We start from the raw sequence: 17,090 nt of genomic DNA, 5'->3' as shown, positions 1-17,090 counted from the left end.
GGTTATCTTCACACCTAAACTATGCTGAACGCGGTAGAGGCACGGTTATCTTCACACCTAAACTATGCTGAACGAGGTAGAGGCACGGTTATCCTCACCTAAACTATGCTGAACGAGGTAGAGGCACGGTTATCTTCACCTAAAGTATGCTTAAGGCGGTAGAGGCACGGTTATCTTCACCTAAACTATGCTGAACGAGGTAGAGGCACGGTTATCCTCACCTAAACTATGCTGAACGAGGTAGAGGCATGGTTATCTTCACCTAAACTATGCTGAACGAGGTAGAGGCACGGTTATCTTCACCTAAAGTATGCTTAAGGCGGTAGAGGCACGGTTATCTTCACCTAAACTATGCTGAACGAGGTAGAGGCACGGTTATCTTCACACCTAAACTATGCTGAACGAGGTAGAGGCACGGTTATCCTCACCTAAACTATGCTGAACGAGGTAGAGGCACGGTTATCTTCACCTAAACTATGCTGAACGAGGTAGAGGCACGGTTATCTTCACCTAAACTATGCTGAACGAGGTAGAGGCACGGTTATCTTCACCTAAACTATGCTGAACGAGGTAGAGGCACGGTTATCTTCACACCTAAACTATGCTTAACGAGGTAGAGGCACGGTTATCTTCACACCTAAACTATGCTGAACGAGGTAGAGGCACGGTTATCTTCACACCTAAACTATGCTTAACGAGGTAGAGGCACGGTTATCTTCACACCTAAACTATGCTGAACGCGGTAGAGGCACGGTTATCTTCACACCTAAACTATGCTGAACGAGGTAGAGGCACGGTTATCTTCACACCTAAACTATGCTGAACGAGGTAGAGGCACGGTTATCTTCACCTAAACTATGCTGAACGAGGTAGAGGCACGGTTATCTTCACCTAAACTATGCTGAACGCGGTAGAGGCACGGTTATCTTCACACCTAAACTATGCTGAACGAGGTAGAGGCACGGTTATCTTCACCTAAACTATGCTGAACGAGGTAGAGGCACGGTTATCTTCACACCTAAACTATGCTGAACGAGGTAGAGGCACGGTTATCTTCACCTAAATTATGCTTAACGAGGTAGAGGCACGGTTATCCTCACGTCACCAGACTTTCCACCTTGGAGGAAAGCCTGGTCTGTGATCCTTAATCGCCCGTGTGATCCGGTCGAGGCGTGGTTTAGGTTGATTATTATTATTATTATTAGTATAAGTATTCCGGTAAAATACCAAGAAGGAGTGGATCTGGTATCTTTACCACCTTGTTTCAACGTGTGTGTGTGTGTGTGTGTGTGTGTGTGTGTGTGTGTGTGTGTGTGTGTGTGTGTGTGTGTTCATGCGCTGCCTGTCAGCAGCACAACATAGCTCAGCTGTAGACTATTCTGTCACGTTCCGTCACGCTAATGAAACACTAGATGGGATTATTATGTCATGTCAGCACTATCAGAAGATGTAACCCAGGTAAAGTCATCTGTCACTCTGCAAGTTCAACTAAAGTTTTTTTCCATCTGTCCAAAGTCATTTCTGATAGCCTGCAGCCCTGCAGTCCTACAGATACAGATTGATTGAAAGTGAAACATGCAAATTGATGGAATATTTTACTATCAGATCGCAGTTCAAAGACGCATTTGGTACAATGAAGCGCTACGCATCATTTCACATCGCATCGCGATGTGAAATGATGATGCAACATAATATTATTATTATTACCTGGCCCACTGCCAGGTACTTTCGTCACTGTTTGGGCCATTGAATTCCATGCGTTGAATCACTAGGGTCAACGTGGGTCAATGTGCAACAAGACATATCACACCGCAGGGACTACGCTAAAACCGCCTTGACCCTTTGGTGTGGTTATAGGTCTTTAGAGGTTCTTCCAACCAAACCATTACATACTTGTATGTAAATCAGCATATTCTTGTGGTGGTGCCCTATTGGGAAGGCAGACAGACCTATGTCTTAAGAGGGGCCGACAGAACGCCCTGGAGAAAACCAACGTCCCCCGCGGGGAACTAAGCTGGAGCCAGCAACATTCAGCCAGAACAAAATGACTATGTGTGTAGCCTACATTCAACACAACAAGGAGCTGGAGGGAGGGCAGAATCCATTTTGACCGGCCGGCCGCCCGGCTGGAGGGGCTGATTGTATCAGTTTGGGCTAATACAATTTGTATTACATAACAAAAACACACATGCATGCTAGCACAAACACAACACACACACACACACACACACACACACACACACACACACACACACACACACACACACACACACACACAGGCAGAAACCTTGTAAGCTGTATCCATATTTTCATGTTTTCATAAATGTATGCCGTGCTTCGTCAGTGTGTCACACAAATGTAGCAAAAGTAACCAATAGTAAAGCCAAAAGTAGGTTATGTCCGTCAGTGCACGCTTTATGAATATTGAACCAATGAAATATAGCCTATTAACAAGAGCTTGTGAATAAATAATACATAACTACATGGCATTCATTGGAACGCAGCTTCTGATCCTTAGCTCTTCTCCTTCATCTGACTATAGCGATTTGCTGCCTTTACTCTGTGTGCGTGCGTGCATGTGTGTGTGCGTGCGTGCATGTGTGTGTGTGTGCGTGCGTGCGGTTCTGCTGCAGAGACAAAGCATCCTCATATTTGTGTTTCTACCCCTCAGTGTTTATGGTAAACACTTTCATCCTTTTAGTTCCACTCCATTTGATCTCACTGATTATCTTTATGCAAAACTCCTTTTGTAGTTTGAATAAAAGTCTGCTCAGCTGGTGTACGTGCACGTGTGCGTGTGCGTGTGTGTGTGTGTGTGTCTGCGTGGGTGTGTGTATGTGTACACTGTACACGTGCATGCATGCACAACAGAAGACACATACACAGAAGATACACAATCTCTAAATATGTTACCATATATTACCATTATGTCTTTAAGAATGGAACAGAACCTCAAAACAATTACTGCTTACTTCCCAAAGTTATTAGCATTTGAACGCTGCCTGGATTTTCTTTGCGTTAACCTATGTGTGTGTGTGTGTGTGTGTGTGTGTGTGTGTGTGTGTGTGTGTGTGTGTGTGTGTGTGTGTGCGTGCGTGCGTCCATTCTATGCATACAACACCAGAACACTTTGAAGTTTACTGCCCGTTTAAAGCCTGAAAAATGCACCACCTGCAACACATCAAATTTGACGACTATTGTTAATGTTGCGTATCGTGCGTTATGTCAGGTTATCGTACAGCAGTATAGTCACAGGCGTTGTCTGGTCGGGCGGTAAGCAATACCTCAAGGTTATAGCTCACATAAAACAGCAACAAACAGCGGCCATTTTAATATGGCGGATTTATCTAAATGCTGACATTACAAGCGGTAACCTTAAAAATGCTAAACTCACTTGTGGCTAACTAGTAGTTATATCATGTTATTACTGTCTTTGATTTGCTACCTACAGTACAGTGGGCCAAAGTAGCATTGGAGGTTACAAGGGAACAGTATATATACATTAGAAACCCTACAATGAGAGAATTCTGTATACATAAATGCTGAGATTGAGTGCATGCTATTCTTATTATTCTATGGCGGTAACTGAACTCTTAACACCGTTGTGTTCTTACGACAGGGGTGGAGACTGCATAGCTCACAGTGCAATAGTATCATTAAACAGCCTCACTGCTGAGACACTTCTCAGCCAAACAGAAGGAGCAGACAGTATACTAACTACCTATAATTTTGATAATTGTTTTGTGTTCCCAATGGGTTCCTAATGTTACATAAGCATATAGATTATCACTAGCTACAGTACTGCTGTATGGGGCTGAGACCATCACAGCAGCACAGGACAGAGCCCTGGATGGAGTCAGTCTACACAAGAAGCTATGAATGGCACTAGACGTCACATGGACGGACCGCATCAGAAATGTGGACCTCTACGGGGACCTACTGTACCCACACGGGTCACAGACAAAGTCAGAGAGGGAAGGATGAGGCTGGCAGGGCCAACCCAGGGCAGAGCCAGGAGTGGCAAGAAGCACACCACCTACATAGACACACTGTGGCGCGACAGCATACTGTAGCTAACAGCACTGTGTAGCGATGCGAAAAAGCGATGGTCCGACATGCGCTGCTCCCGTGCTTGCGGTTAGGGTTAGGTTAGGATTGAGGTTTCGGATCAATATGCTGTCGGAAAAAAGACCTGCACCCCTGTGTAGAGCTCAAGAACATGATGTTAGATATGAGTGTGGAGGGCAGCGATCCAGGACTCCCAGGTTGGTGTTGGCTATAGATCACACTCTCGCATGGCATCAATACACTGTATCAGAGGGCAACGATGAATGCTGGGGGATCATTTGGGGGATAACATGACTGTCAATTGTCACCTGTGTGGTAGCGCAGCAGCATGTCCTCCCAGTGGTCTCCTACGGTCCTGGGGTTGAAGTCCACGGTCACCTGCATGCTCTCTCCTACGCCCAGTGTCCCCACAGCCGGCGTCACGGAGAACGGGCTGGAACGCAACGCAAAACACAACACAACAGAACACATCAGATTAGAATGCATTGGAATAGAATAGAACACACTGCGTGGCCTGCTCATAGACAATACAATAATTACAGACACACTGCATGGCCTGCTCAGAGACAATACAATAATTACAGACACACTGAGTGGCCTGCTCAGAGACAATACAATAATTACAGACACACTGCATGGCCTGCTCAGAGACAATACAATAATTACAGACACACTGCATGGCCTGCTCAGAGACAATACAATAATTACAGACACACTGAGTGGCCTGCTCAGAGACAATACAATAATTACAGACACACTGCATGGCCTGCTCAGAGACAATACAATAATTACAGACACACTGCATGGCCTGCTCAGAGACAATACAATAATTACAGACACACTGAGTGGCCTGCTCAGAGACAATACAATAATTACAGATACACTGAGTGGCCTGCTCAGTGACAATACAATACAACTCAGTTCACACGGGTGTGATTTTTTCACCTCTGTGTGTGTAGCTGGAACTTGGCCTGGGCGTGTCCTATGTTGCGAACCAACTGGGTCCTCTGTGTGCTGGCCTTGACGGGGCAGGTGGGTAAATGGAGCTCGTCGCGGAAGTCCAGGATGGCCCGTGGCCCGATGGCCCGGACCAGAACCTCAAACCTCTCCCTCTCAGTCACACACTCCAACCTGTGATGGTAGTCCTGCTCGCGCACGCGCACGCACACGCACACACACACACACACACACACACACACACACACACACACACACAATGTAAATAAATTAATGTATTGTATTTGCACCACTTACTGTACTGTGCTGGTCACCATTGATTAAAAACCATAATATTCCAGAGGCATTGTGTGTCCTTTAAACATATTACTGCTAGATTTGATGTGCACTGTACTTTTCACGTGAACACACAATATCAGGAAGAGAGTGAGTGCTTCTGTAACCTAATGCCTGCCCCTTGACCTCCGATCTAGTGACCTTGCCCTGTGCCTCAGAGAGAGAGAGCACATTTAGTGCAAAACCCTCACCCACCCCCACAAACTTTGGAAGGCAATCCAAAGGTAGCATAATCAGTGCAAAATATGACGAACGAACAGATGGACAGATTACACACACACACACTAACACAAGGACGGACAGGGGGCGCCTTCCTTCGGCCTGCCGGAGACAATTAGTACAATTTACAACACCTGTGAAGGAACATTACATAACTACAGTATGTGTCAATATACTGTACTTGGGGTCCCATAGGGACTTCCTTCGGTGCTGTCCTTTTGGACCAAAATGTGCTCTACTGTACCCTGTACTGTCTGCATTTTATTGCCCAATAAAAGTATCAATCAATCAATGGCTGCTGTGAAAAAAGCAATGACAATGAATTGCATTGGTTGCTACAACTTTGAAAAAAAGTTACAAATCATATACAGTAGCGATCTCAAGGGTACCAATGACTTAGCCTCGGGTAGCCATATCACTGCGTGGAAATTAGTCTGTTTCCCCTCTGTCTTTAGATTTTTTCCAAGCGTTTTTCCAAGGGTTCCAAGTTACAAAAAGATTCAAACAGACTAATTTGTTGTTGTTTGACCTACAAACATTCAACGCAGCGCAGCCCGCTACGTCACATACATACTGGGCCCTGGTTATATTCCTCCACTACTGCTGGTCTGTCGAAGAAGTACGCCCACAATTGAGAGACTCAATCTGCCCTGGGGGGCAATATGCATGGCAAAGGCCCATTGAAGGCTGGCTACGCGAGGCTGCCAATGACTATGGTACCATTATCCACACTGTGTTAATGATAACTGACAGTGTGACATCCCTCCAGTCCCAGGTACCTTGTTCTCCAATGACTATGGTACCATTATCCACACTGTGTTAATGATAACTGACAGTGTGTCCCAGGTACCTTGTTCTCCTGTGTTAATGATAACTGACAGTGTGTCCCAGGTACCTTGTTCTCCAATGACTATGGTACCATTATCCACACTGTGTTAATGATAACTGACAGTGTGTCCCAGGTACCTTGTTCTCCTGTGTTAATGATAACTGACAGTGTGTCCCAGGTACCTTGTTCTCCAATGACTATGGTACCATTATCCACACTGTGTTAATGATAACTGACAGTGTGTCCCAGGTACCTTGTTCTCCTGCGGGGTGAAGAGCACTGAGTAAGTGGAGGTCATCCCCGGGGCCACCTTGTTATACACATCCACCTGACCCACCACACGGAAACACGGAGAGTCCCCCGGAATCACCTTCACTTGTCGGGACACCTGGGGAACATACGCACGGACACACGCACGCACGCGTCGCACACACACACACACACACACACACACACACAAATTTAACGTGACACGTATGTACTCCTCCTGCACGTATTCCTCTTTCCGTTTACTCTGTGAAGGTCCTATCTATTCCCCCAAGTGCACAGTTTGTAATTGAAGAAATCACAGCAATAAATCTCTGTCTAACCCCCGAAACATTTTTCCAATTATGGTACATACATAAATGTGCAATTGTGCATACACACAAACACTGCCCTGCCCTGCACGGGGACAAGTAGTCAATTCAGTGCACGGGGCTAATTCTTACAGAGGTCAAAACGACTGTATTTTCTTTTTTTTTTACATATATGTCACAAGGGTCAGTGGCTGCCTCGGAACATATTAACCTTGTCATTTTCGCGGAGGAGAAGAGGCATATTATATTAACCTTGTCATTGTTGCGGAGGAGCAGAGGCAGCTCATACGTCTCTGACGGAGAGAAGTTCTGGAAGACCAGCTCTGATGGGAACGGCTGGAACAGAGCCGTATCCACGTCCACCAAGGAGAACTGACACACACACACACACACACACACAGACACAGACACAGACACACACACACACACACACACACACACACACACACACACACACACACACACACACACACACACACACACACACACACACACACACACACACACACACACACACACACACACACACACACACACACACACACAGACACATTTAACGTGAGTCTTAATCTGTATACTTAATGAAGGTTCTATAGAGCACCAAAGTCTGACGTCAATATCGGTAGAGGGCGCAAATCCACAAGTTTGTGTACTTTCTATTTGCATTATAATCGCCATAGGGGGATTTTAGATCGCCTCATATAAGAACTGTGTTTGAAAAATAAACATGTCACCCCGGCCGCTTCACTCATATGGATATGAAGAATCAACTGACAACTGAGAAAACGCTAATGTTACTGCTACTGAAATAGTTACATTTTCGCTAGAAGCAGACTGTATCATATATGAGTGACTGACTGTTGCAAACGATACAGAGACACCTCCCTGACAATAACGCAGAGACAGCTTGTTTATTTTCGGACCACAACGCTTACAGTAGACGATATTAAGATCACCCCATGTTATTCTCCATAGAGAAATTACTTCCGCGAACCAGGGGAATCGAAGGGATGAGCGCGTTACGTCAGGACTTCGGTGCTCTATTGATTCCCTTAGTGCAGTTGTTATTAAACCTTTTAATTTAAAGGACCCCCACAATTATCAGGCTCCTTTTCCACCAGGGTTTAGAACCAGTTCAGTTTATTTTCTCCCGCCTGATATTGAACCCGTTCAGAGTGTTTCCACTGAAAAATGTATTGGATCAGAAGAACCCTTAAAGTTGGTTCGGAACTGGAACCAAAAAATGTCCGCCGGTTCCATGAAAGCACCGAGGTTCACAGAATCTAGAACGGAACCAGTTCTAGAGCCAAAAAGTTATTTTGTGGTAAAAGGTGCCTCAGAGTCAAAGGCCTGTTTCATAAGGCCCATTCATAGTCTGGATTTTCGGTGGTGAGGTGACCACTGGAGCTGAAAAAACGTTGAGCGGTGGTGAGTAAAAACAGAGAGAAAGGCTGGAGCGGTGGCGGTGGTTTGCTCTTCACCGCGGCTCGTGACGTCAGTTCGGTGGTCACCTAACCACCGAAGATCCAGACTATGTATGAGCCTCGAGGGTCCCTGGGCCACATTTGGAGAACCACTTCCTTCATCTACTTGAATCTCACTGTAGCCTCAACATTATACCAAGTTTACGCTGTTCCACAAAGTAACGACGTAGAGACGATTCTATTTAAAATTAAAAACCCTTCTTCTGTCCTCCTTTCTGATGACATTAAGTTTGTCTAAAGTCCACAGAACTTTACTACACAAAATGTACAGTACAGTACAGTACATAGGATTCATTCACATTGGCCGTCCTCTGTCCAGCCATTAGCACCCTGCTGACTAAGGAAAAGCAGCAAAGTAAAATGTGAGTGTCAGTGACCTTAGCAGGGAGCAGATGCTCTGAGCCCAGGGGGACCAGTGATGTAGTAACAATGGGATACGTTCCCATACAAATGTTTTCCTTCTCCTCCAGAACACATCTGCCCGTGCACGTCCTTCGATGAGGGATTCGTTTTGTAGATGCATGTAATGCATTAACCCATTCTGGACTGAGGTCGATAAAAAAAAGAATTTTTTCTGAAAAACCCATGTTTCTATGTCAGTGGTCCTCAACCTTTTTCATGTCAAGGACCCCTGAATTATCTCCATTTAGGCCACGGACCCCCATCTTAAAATATGTAGTTTCAGGGACCCCTCAGAAGCCAATATTTTAGATAAAAATGTTTGCTCTGAAATATATATTCAAAGATTTGCGCCACATTTTCACAACTTTTCAAAAATAGCAGACCTACAAGCTCGTAGCGCGCCACTCGGTGGCGCGCTATGAGCTTGTAGAGCTGCTATTTTTCAAGGGCTAAAGTATAACAGAATGCACCAAGAGGGGTTCCCGCCCAAAATGGGTTAATTACGCCATACATCATAATACAGGGGAATGTAGAGGAAAAAAGGCAGAATAGGCCAAGCTCTCATTACAACGTGACAGCCATGTGTCTGCGGTGTGTGGAGCTAATTATTCCAAAAGATGAGAGTGAGGACTTGAGAAAAGCACACATGTATGTATTATTTGCATATCCCTGTGGATATGAAGGCTTTCGGAGCCAGAAGACAGCTCGTCACAACCCAACCAAATGTAGGCCTCACACCACTTTAACTGGAACTTGAGTCTGCATGGAGGACTCCCCTGGGGTTTCATTTCCAAGATGAAAGCCTGTACAGTACAGTTTGTGTGCAGACAGCAGCACACAAAGCACAGCAAAACCCCATCTAATGTTCACCTTTAATCTGCAAGCCTCTTCTTTTGAGAGTCTGCTGTCGCCATCAACACCAGCATCCATCATGTGCCGTGTGAGTTTAATCCATGTTGGGCGGGAACCCCTTTTGGTGTTGCTTTAGCTATTGAAAAATAGCAGATCTACAAGCTCGTAGTGCGCGCTTGTAGATCTGCTATTTTTGAAAAATCGAAGAACGACTGACATAGAAACATAGCTTTTTCAGAAAACTGTCAGGATGTAGAAGACATTTTTAGAATCTGATTTCAGGTCAAAATGGGTTAAACATCATACTAAGATATTATTTTTTTTCATCCTTCCTGTCAAGAATGCCTACACCATTCCATGTTTCCATTTCATGTCACAACTCGTGACCCCAAAACACAACAACGTGATTGAATTTCAGTGACAACCGGCGGTGAAACTGAAAGCGGGGCATGTTTCCGCTCGGCGTGCAGGCAGCATTTATATTTACTTTCTGATGTGTGGTCTCGCCCATGTCCAACAGCTCCAGGATGCGAGGGTGGTGCATCTGGTTTGTGCCGGCCAGACGCTCCTCTGTGGACTGTAGCATCTCTTGGGCATAGACGGATGGAGTCACCTGCAAACCACAAAAGACAGAGCAGAGAGTCTACAATCTTTTCATTTACAGCATGTCCTCTTACTCCTCTATAATATCACTGGTTCCCAGACACTGGGTCGTTTTTACGGAGAATATCCTTTAATCCTACATTCTGAATGAAATGAATTCATCTTCAACAAACATTTTGAGCTTGTAGATCTGCTATTTTCACTAGTTCCATCAAATCCTTCTTTTGGGTCTCGAGCTATAATGTTTGGGAACCACTGCTCTATACAGTATATACACTACAGTATAGTTAACCCATTCTGACCTGAGATCAGATTCATACGAGGTTTCCACTGGACACACACTGGTCTGGTTAAACCATTCTGACCTGAGATCAGATTCTAAAAATGTCAGTCGTTCTTCGATTTTTCAAAAATAGCAGACCTACAAGCTCGTAGCGCGCCACTCGGTGGCGCGCTATGAGCTTGTAGATCTGCTATTTTTCAATAGCTAAAGCATAACATGATGCTAACACCAAAATGGGTTCCCGTTCAGAATGGATTAATGAAGAAGTATACTGGTCCACCACAGTAAGATAATTACCATTCATAAAGGGACATTATAGCATTTAATTGAACCATTTAGCACAAAATAAAAATATCTCAAACGTCCACATGCGCAGCAACACAATATTATGTTGAAATCACTACTAATGCTGTTGAAGTGTTGATTTAACCCATTCTGACCTGAGATCAGATTCTATACGAGGTTTCCACTGGACACACACTGGTCTGATGAACCCATTCTGACCTGAGATCAGATTCTAAAAATGTCGGTCGTTCTTCGATTTTTCAAAAATAGCAGACCTACAAGCTCGTAGCGCGCCACTCGGTGGCGCGCTATGAGCTTGTAGATCTGCTATTTTTCAATAGCTAAAGCATAACATGATGCTAACACCAGAATGGGTTCCCGGCCAGAATGGGTTAAAGATGGTCTCTTACTGGCTCCCATCATGATGGAAATAGCACAATGTGCAGTCTGTGGTCACGTGTAAAATAAAAGCAGTAGGGCTGGGCTTTGCCAACAACCTCACAATACGATACGTAGCATGATACAGTCCAAAAGTACAACTTATTTAATTTTGATAGCTTAAAACATTTTGCGGGCGCCAGCGGGAATCGAACCCAGGACCTTCTTCTCGCTGTGAGGCGACAGCACTATACCGTGCCCCCATTTTAAGTGCATTCTGATGCCAATACTTTTTATACTTTTACTCAAGTCACATTTTGCATTACGGACTTTTACTCGTAACAAGAGTATTTCTGTATTGCAGTATTGATACTTTTACTTACTGTACTGCGAGTACAGAATGCAAGTATACTTTTTCCCACCACTGCCCTGTTTGTGTTGTTGGGGCTGGCAGGTTGATGTAGGACACCCACTGCTCATGACACAATGTCACAGCTTGGGACACTAATCCAACCCATTGGGTACGTTCTTTATAGTCTGCTATGGAAGCCATGCAGCTAAGTGGTCTGTCATTAACCCATTCTGACCGGGCACCCATTTTGGTGTTAGCATCATGTTATGCTTTACCTATTGAAAAATAGCAGATCTACAAGCTCATATCGCGCCACCGAGTGGCGCGATACGAGCTTGTAGGTCTGCTATTTTTGAATAATCGAAGAACGACTGACATTTTTTAGAATCTGATCTCAGGTCAGAATGGGTTCATCAGACCAGTGTGTGTCCAGTGGAAACCTCGTATGAATCTGATCTCAGGTCAGAATGGGTTAATGTCTGATGATGATAATAAAAAAGGAAAACAATAGAAATGACGAGTGTACATAAGCACGGTCTGTTACAGATGAGAACTTATAAATAGCCCAAGGCTGTTGGAAGAGGCAGCATTGTGATATGAGTCCTGCGAGGCACTTCAAAGGATGGTGCAATGAAAACCTGTCATCTGTGACAAACACATATGCACAATACATATGTGTGTGTGCACCACACACACACACACACACACACACACACACACACACACACACACACACACACACACACACACACACACACACACACACACACACACACACACACACACACACACATAAACACACACACACAGCTGATTTACAGTGCTCTGAGACGGTAAATATATTTTCTCCTTCAGAGAGGACCATCTGGGGGCTTTGTGTATTTAATATCTGCTGAACACATTCCTCGCCAATGTCTCTCTATCACTGTGCACTGGCAGTGAAGAAACACATAACTGCACTTAGCCTATTTCAAGGTCAGGGGGGGAAAAAAGATTTATTTTGCTTAAAATTGAAATGAATAATGTAATGTGGGGTTACTGTATATGCAATATTCAATAGCCGCCTGCCAGTTAGGTGTGTATACTATTCATAATACAACTCCTTTCTATAATTCAGAGACAACAAAATTGCTCACCTACGCACTATTCTTTAGAAGGGTAAGGGATAGCGTTATCGGTGGTATTTTTTTCTTTTGAAGAAGAAACAGATGTGTTAATATATTTATCAAGATGGAAAAATATATCTCACTCAAAAAGGGCAAGATTCGGTAGGTAAAAAGCTCCAGTACCACTCAGCTGCATGAGACTGAACAGGATATACGGACTACGGAGCACCACTGACTGATAATAATAATAATAATAATAATGGATTGCATTTTTATAGCGCTTTTCTATGAACTACGTGCCTACTCAAAGCGCTTACAATGGTCCATTCAGTCATGCATTGGGAGGTGAAGTGGCGAACAGTCAACGCCAGCATCCTCACTTCCCACATTCACACACCAATGGTGGCAACCACTGGAGGCAAGGTGGGGTGCAGTGTCTTGCCCAAGGACACTTTGACATGATAGACAGGAGGAGCTACCACTGGAGGCAAGGTGGGGTTCAGTGTCTTGCCCAAGGACACTTTGACATGTTAGACAGGAGGAGCTACCACTGGAGGCAAGGTGGGGTTCAGTGTCTTGCCCAAGGACACTTTGACGTGTGTACATAACCACGGTCTGTTACAGATGCAAACCTATAAATAGCCTAAGGCTGTTGGAAGAGGCAGCATTGTGATACGAGTCCTGCGAGGCACTTCAAAGGATGGTGCAATGAAAACCTGTCATCTGTGACAAACACATGTGCACAATACATTTGTGCGTGCACCACACACACACACACACACACACACACACACACACACACACACACACACACACACACACACACACACACACACACACACTCAGTAAACGTTTTTTTCTCAACTGATTCTTGTAGCTTGGGGTCACCTCTTAAGAATTCAAGAGGGTGCCCAGTGATATCCCATGGGCATTTTTAGTTAGTAACCCCTTAATGCCATAAACACAAAACAATCCACCCAAAATAGAGTTTTAAGGCATTCCATGCAAAAAACAACTTTGTCTAAATGCATCAAATTTGCTTTCTACAGTGTTTAGGAATGTGTATATGCACAATGTATTTGATTGATGATGAATGTATTATTAATTAATGCATATTAACCCAAATCCCAGCATAACATATATCTTTGGTGTTCTAAATGCATCAAATTAGCTTTCTAGAGTGTTTATTCATGAATGTGGATATGTACATGAATATTTTATTTCAGAACAGGACATGTTTTATATTAGACCCTTCATGCAAAACAGGAAAATACCATCAAATACAATAATCAATGCAGATGTAACACATTTGCATTGCAAAATAAATTGTTATTTGGAGGTGGTCATGTCCACCATATCCTCTTTCCTATGAATCAACTCTTTCGGGCATTCTACACACATCAACAGAACATTATGTGCATGACAAACCATATACACAGGTTTTCACCCTTACTTACAGCCAGCCACACTTTTTTAATTGCACAAATGTTATCTGGGGTAGGTTTGTAATCTCTAGATAGATTGGTATAGGGCTCAGTGGTCTGATAGATCTCTTTTTCCATCCAAACTACTCTGGGTCCCTTGCTGGTGGAAGATGCCCATCAACATTTTGCCACAAAGCTGCTTAAAAGTGGGCATCCATCCATCCATCCATCCATCTTCAACCGCTTATCCGTAGTTGGGTCGCGGGGGCAACAGCTCCACCAGAGTGCTCCAGATTCCGAGACGTTCCATGGCCAGTGAGTCGATGTATTTCCTCCAACTGCGCCTTGGTCTGCCCCGGGGTCTCCTCCCAGTGGGACGTGCGTCGAGGACCTCCTTAGGGAGGCGCCCGAGAGGCATCCTAACCAGATGCCCGCACCACCTCAGCTGACTTCTTTCCAGGCTGAAGGAGCAGCGGTTCTACTCAAGAGTCTCTCTCGTGTGACTGAACTCACCCTATCTCTAAGGGAGCTGCCAGCCACCCCTCTAAGAAAACTCATTTCGGCCGCTTGTATTCGCGACCTTATTCTTTCGGTCATGACCCACGCTTCTCTTAACATTCTCAATGAATGATTGATGTGTTGGTGGTAGAGCAGCTACCTGTGGGTTCTTTTCTCCCAGAATAGTAGTCTAGTAGCACTAGCTCAGCCATCAACTGAAGGGCACACACGCACATTCTCAAGGAAATGAGCATTTGTGCCTGTCGTAGACATGTGCAAAGAGTCAGGGAACCTCAGTGCAGCATCACGCTCTCATTCACATGATTCACTTAACCGGAGGTTTGCATTTCTCCTCCTGCTTCCTTTCTTGCTGCTGCTGTATCAGTGTGCTGCTGTATACAAACCTGCTGCTCACCCACCACCACCCCAGCTACCACCTGTCGTTTTGGATCTAATGTTTAGGTATGGGGGATTCAGAGTCCCTATGGTCGGGACTGATGCGCTTGATCTGAGTACCTAAAAAGCAGATCCAATACATCGCCAAACCATAATAAATATATTTGCTCATCTTATATTCAATAAATATATATTCCATCCAAACTTGAGTTGTCCTGACTGAACTTCTTTCCCATTAAACAAACTTGGCAAAAACATCTGACAAAACACCAGAAAGCCCACTTTCAGCTAATAGTGAACCTACTGTATACTGGATAATAAAAGCATCAAGGCACAGCATAGCAGGAGAAAAGTTACACATGCATAAATTGTGGTTGTAATCTGTAGCCTACAGCAATGAAGTGATCATATTCATAGCTGTAATGATTTACAAAATGCTACTTTATTCAGCTTTATTAATTTCGGTGGAATAATATTTGTGTTCTATAGACCTGTATTATTTAATGGGGTTAAAGTACTCTGTCAATTCAAAACATTGATCATGACCATATGGACACATCTTTATTAACTACTTTATTTATAACTACTTGTGTGGGCATAATGTTTGGTGCAAGATGCTCGATAGATGGCTTGAAAGGGTTAATATGCCACCACCTGAAAATAAATATGCTTCAGTTTCACTAATACAGATTGTAGAAAGCAAAGTTGATATATTTGACTTGATTATTGTGCATACAAATCTCATGTATCTCTATATTTTATGGAATTTGGGGATTTTCGGGCATGAAGGGGTTAATAAGCATTAATCATAAATCAAATACGTTGTGCATATACACTTTCATAAACACTGTAGAAAGCAAATTTGATGCATTTAGACCAAGTATTTTGCATGAAATACCATAAACTCTATTTTGGGTGGATTCTTTGTGTTTAGGGCATTGAGGGGTTAATAACTAAAAATGCCCAAGCCGGGATATCACCGGGCACCCTTTTGAATTATAAAGAGGTGACCCCAAGCTACAAGAATCAGTTGAGAAAAAAAACCTTTACTGACGAAACCATGTTTAGCCAAACATCTGCCTTCTGCTCCCAGACTACCCATCTCAACCTACAGCAGAGCTCAAATCAAACCCCACAGTTACAGTACATACATTCGTGGACAATCAGAATGATTGTCATTCAAATTACCGTTGACAATTGACATGGCGCATCTAGAAAATAAAAACATGGCACTTTGTTTCCAAAAGGTTGCAGACCCCTGCACTACACTACATCATCCAGGGCTACCTATAGGGCGAATGGGACGAGAGCAGTTTGGAGAACGAGGCAAACACTGGGAGTTCCCAGCAAGCAAACTTGTTCGGTAGGATGAGTCGTGGACGTATTAAAAAAGATGCAGGCGTGAAAAGTACACCGGCTAGCTATAGCCAGTATGCAGTATCGAGAGGACTGCAAATGCCACAAATGCTTGTCCAAGGACGACCTATGACCTATGAGAGATTATGTTTTAAAACTAATGTACATCCAACCAAAAATCTGTAAATGTCATTTAACTCTGTAAAAGTTCAACTGTTGAACACCATGAAAAGAATCCAGACATTCATCAACATCTGCCATAGAAGAATCCTCCGAATTCGCTGGCCAAACACAATTTAACCTGAAACTGTAGAGCAGTTAACCTGTGGAGCAGCAGGGGCGGTATTGCAGTCGCTGTACCGCACTTTTGTGATTAAAAGAGAGCTGAGCCAGATAAGAAGACAAAATGAGTTTTCTTCGACCGGTGGCTGGCATCTCCCTTAGAGATAGGGTGATAGGTAAGTTCAGTCACACGAGAGTCTAATATTATTCATAGTCTAATATTTTAAGTGGTGAGGTAACCACTGAAGAGCAAACCACCGCTCTCCACAGCCCTTCTCTCTGTTGGATGGATGGATGGATGGATGGACCCTGGCGATAGATTTGGCCACACTCTTCACAAACCTGCTTCAAATATCACAAGATAAGAGAAGGAAGAGGGGCAGACCACGACACACCTGGCAC

The 17,090-nt window shown here is 44.0% G+C and overlaps 1 protein-coding gene across 1 annotated transcript in view; it reads right to left on the bottom strand.

Annotated features, from left to right (window-relative positions):
- hydin (HYDIN axonemal central pair apparatus protein) overlaps positions 1 to 17,090 on the bottom strand; it is a gene marked incomplete at both ends in the record, with an annotated part of 156,030 nt that overhangs the window by 135,531 nt on the left and 3,409 nt on the right. The window contains 5 exons of the mRNA XM_080762251.1: positions 4,377 to 4,501; positions 5,014 to 5,213; positions 6,663 to 6,797; positions 7,240 to 7,359; positions 10,213 to 10,338. Of these exons, the coding sequence (XP_080618377.1) occupies positions 4,377 to 4,501; positions 5,014 to 5,213; positions 6,663 to 6,797; positions 7,240 to 7,359; positions 10,213 to 10,338 (706 nt within the window). The remainder of the gene's footprint in view (positions 1 to 4,376; positions 4,502 to 5,013; positions 5,214 to 6,662; positions 6,798 to 7,239; positions 7,360 to 10,212; positions 10,339 to 17,090) is intronic.

The sequence above is a fragment of the Protomyctophum bolini genome (assembly GCF_963924005.1).
Source record: "Protomyctophum bolini genome assembly, chromosome: 4".
NCBI lineage: Eukaryota > Metazoa > Chordata > Actinopteri > Myctophiformes > Myctophidae > Protomyctophum > Protomyctophum bolini.
This window is presented reverse-complemented; position numbering and strand designations above follow the sequence as displayed.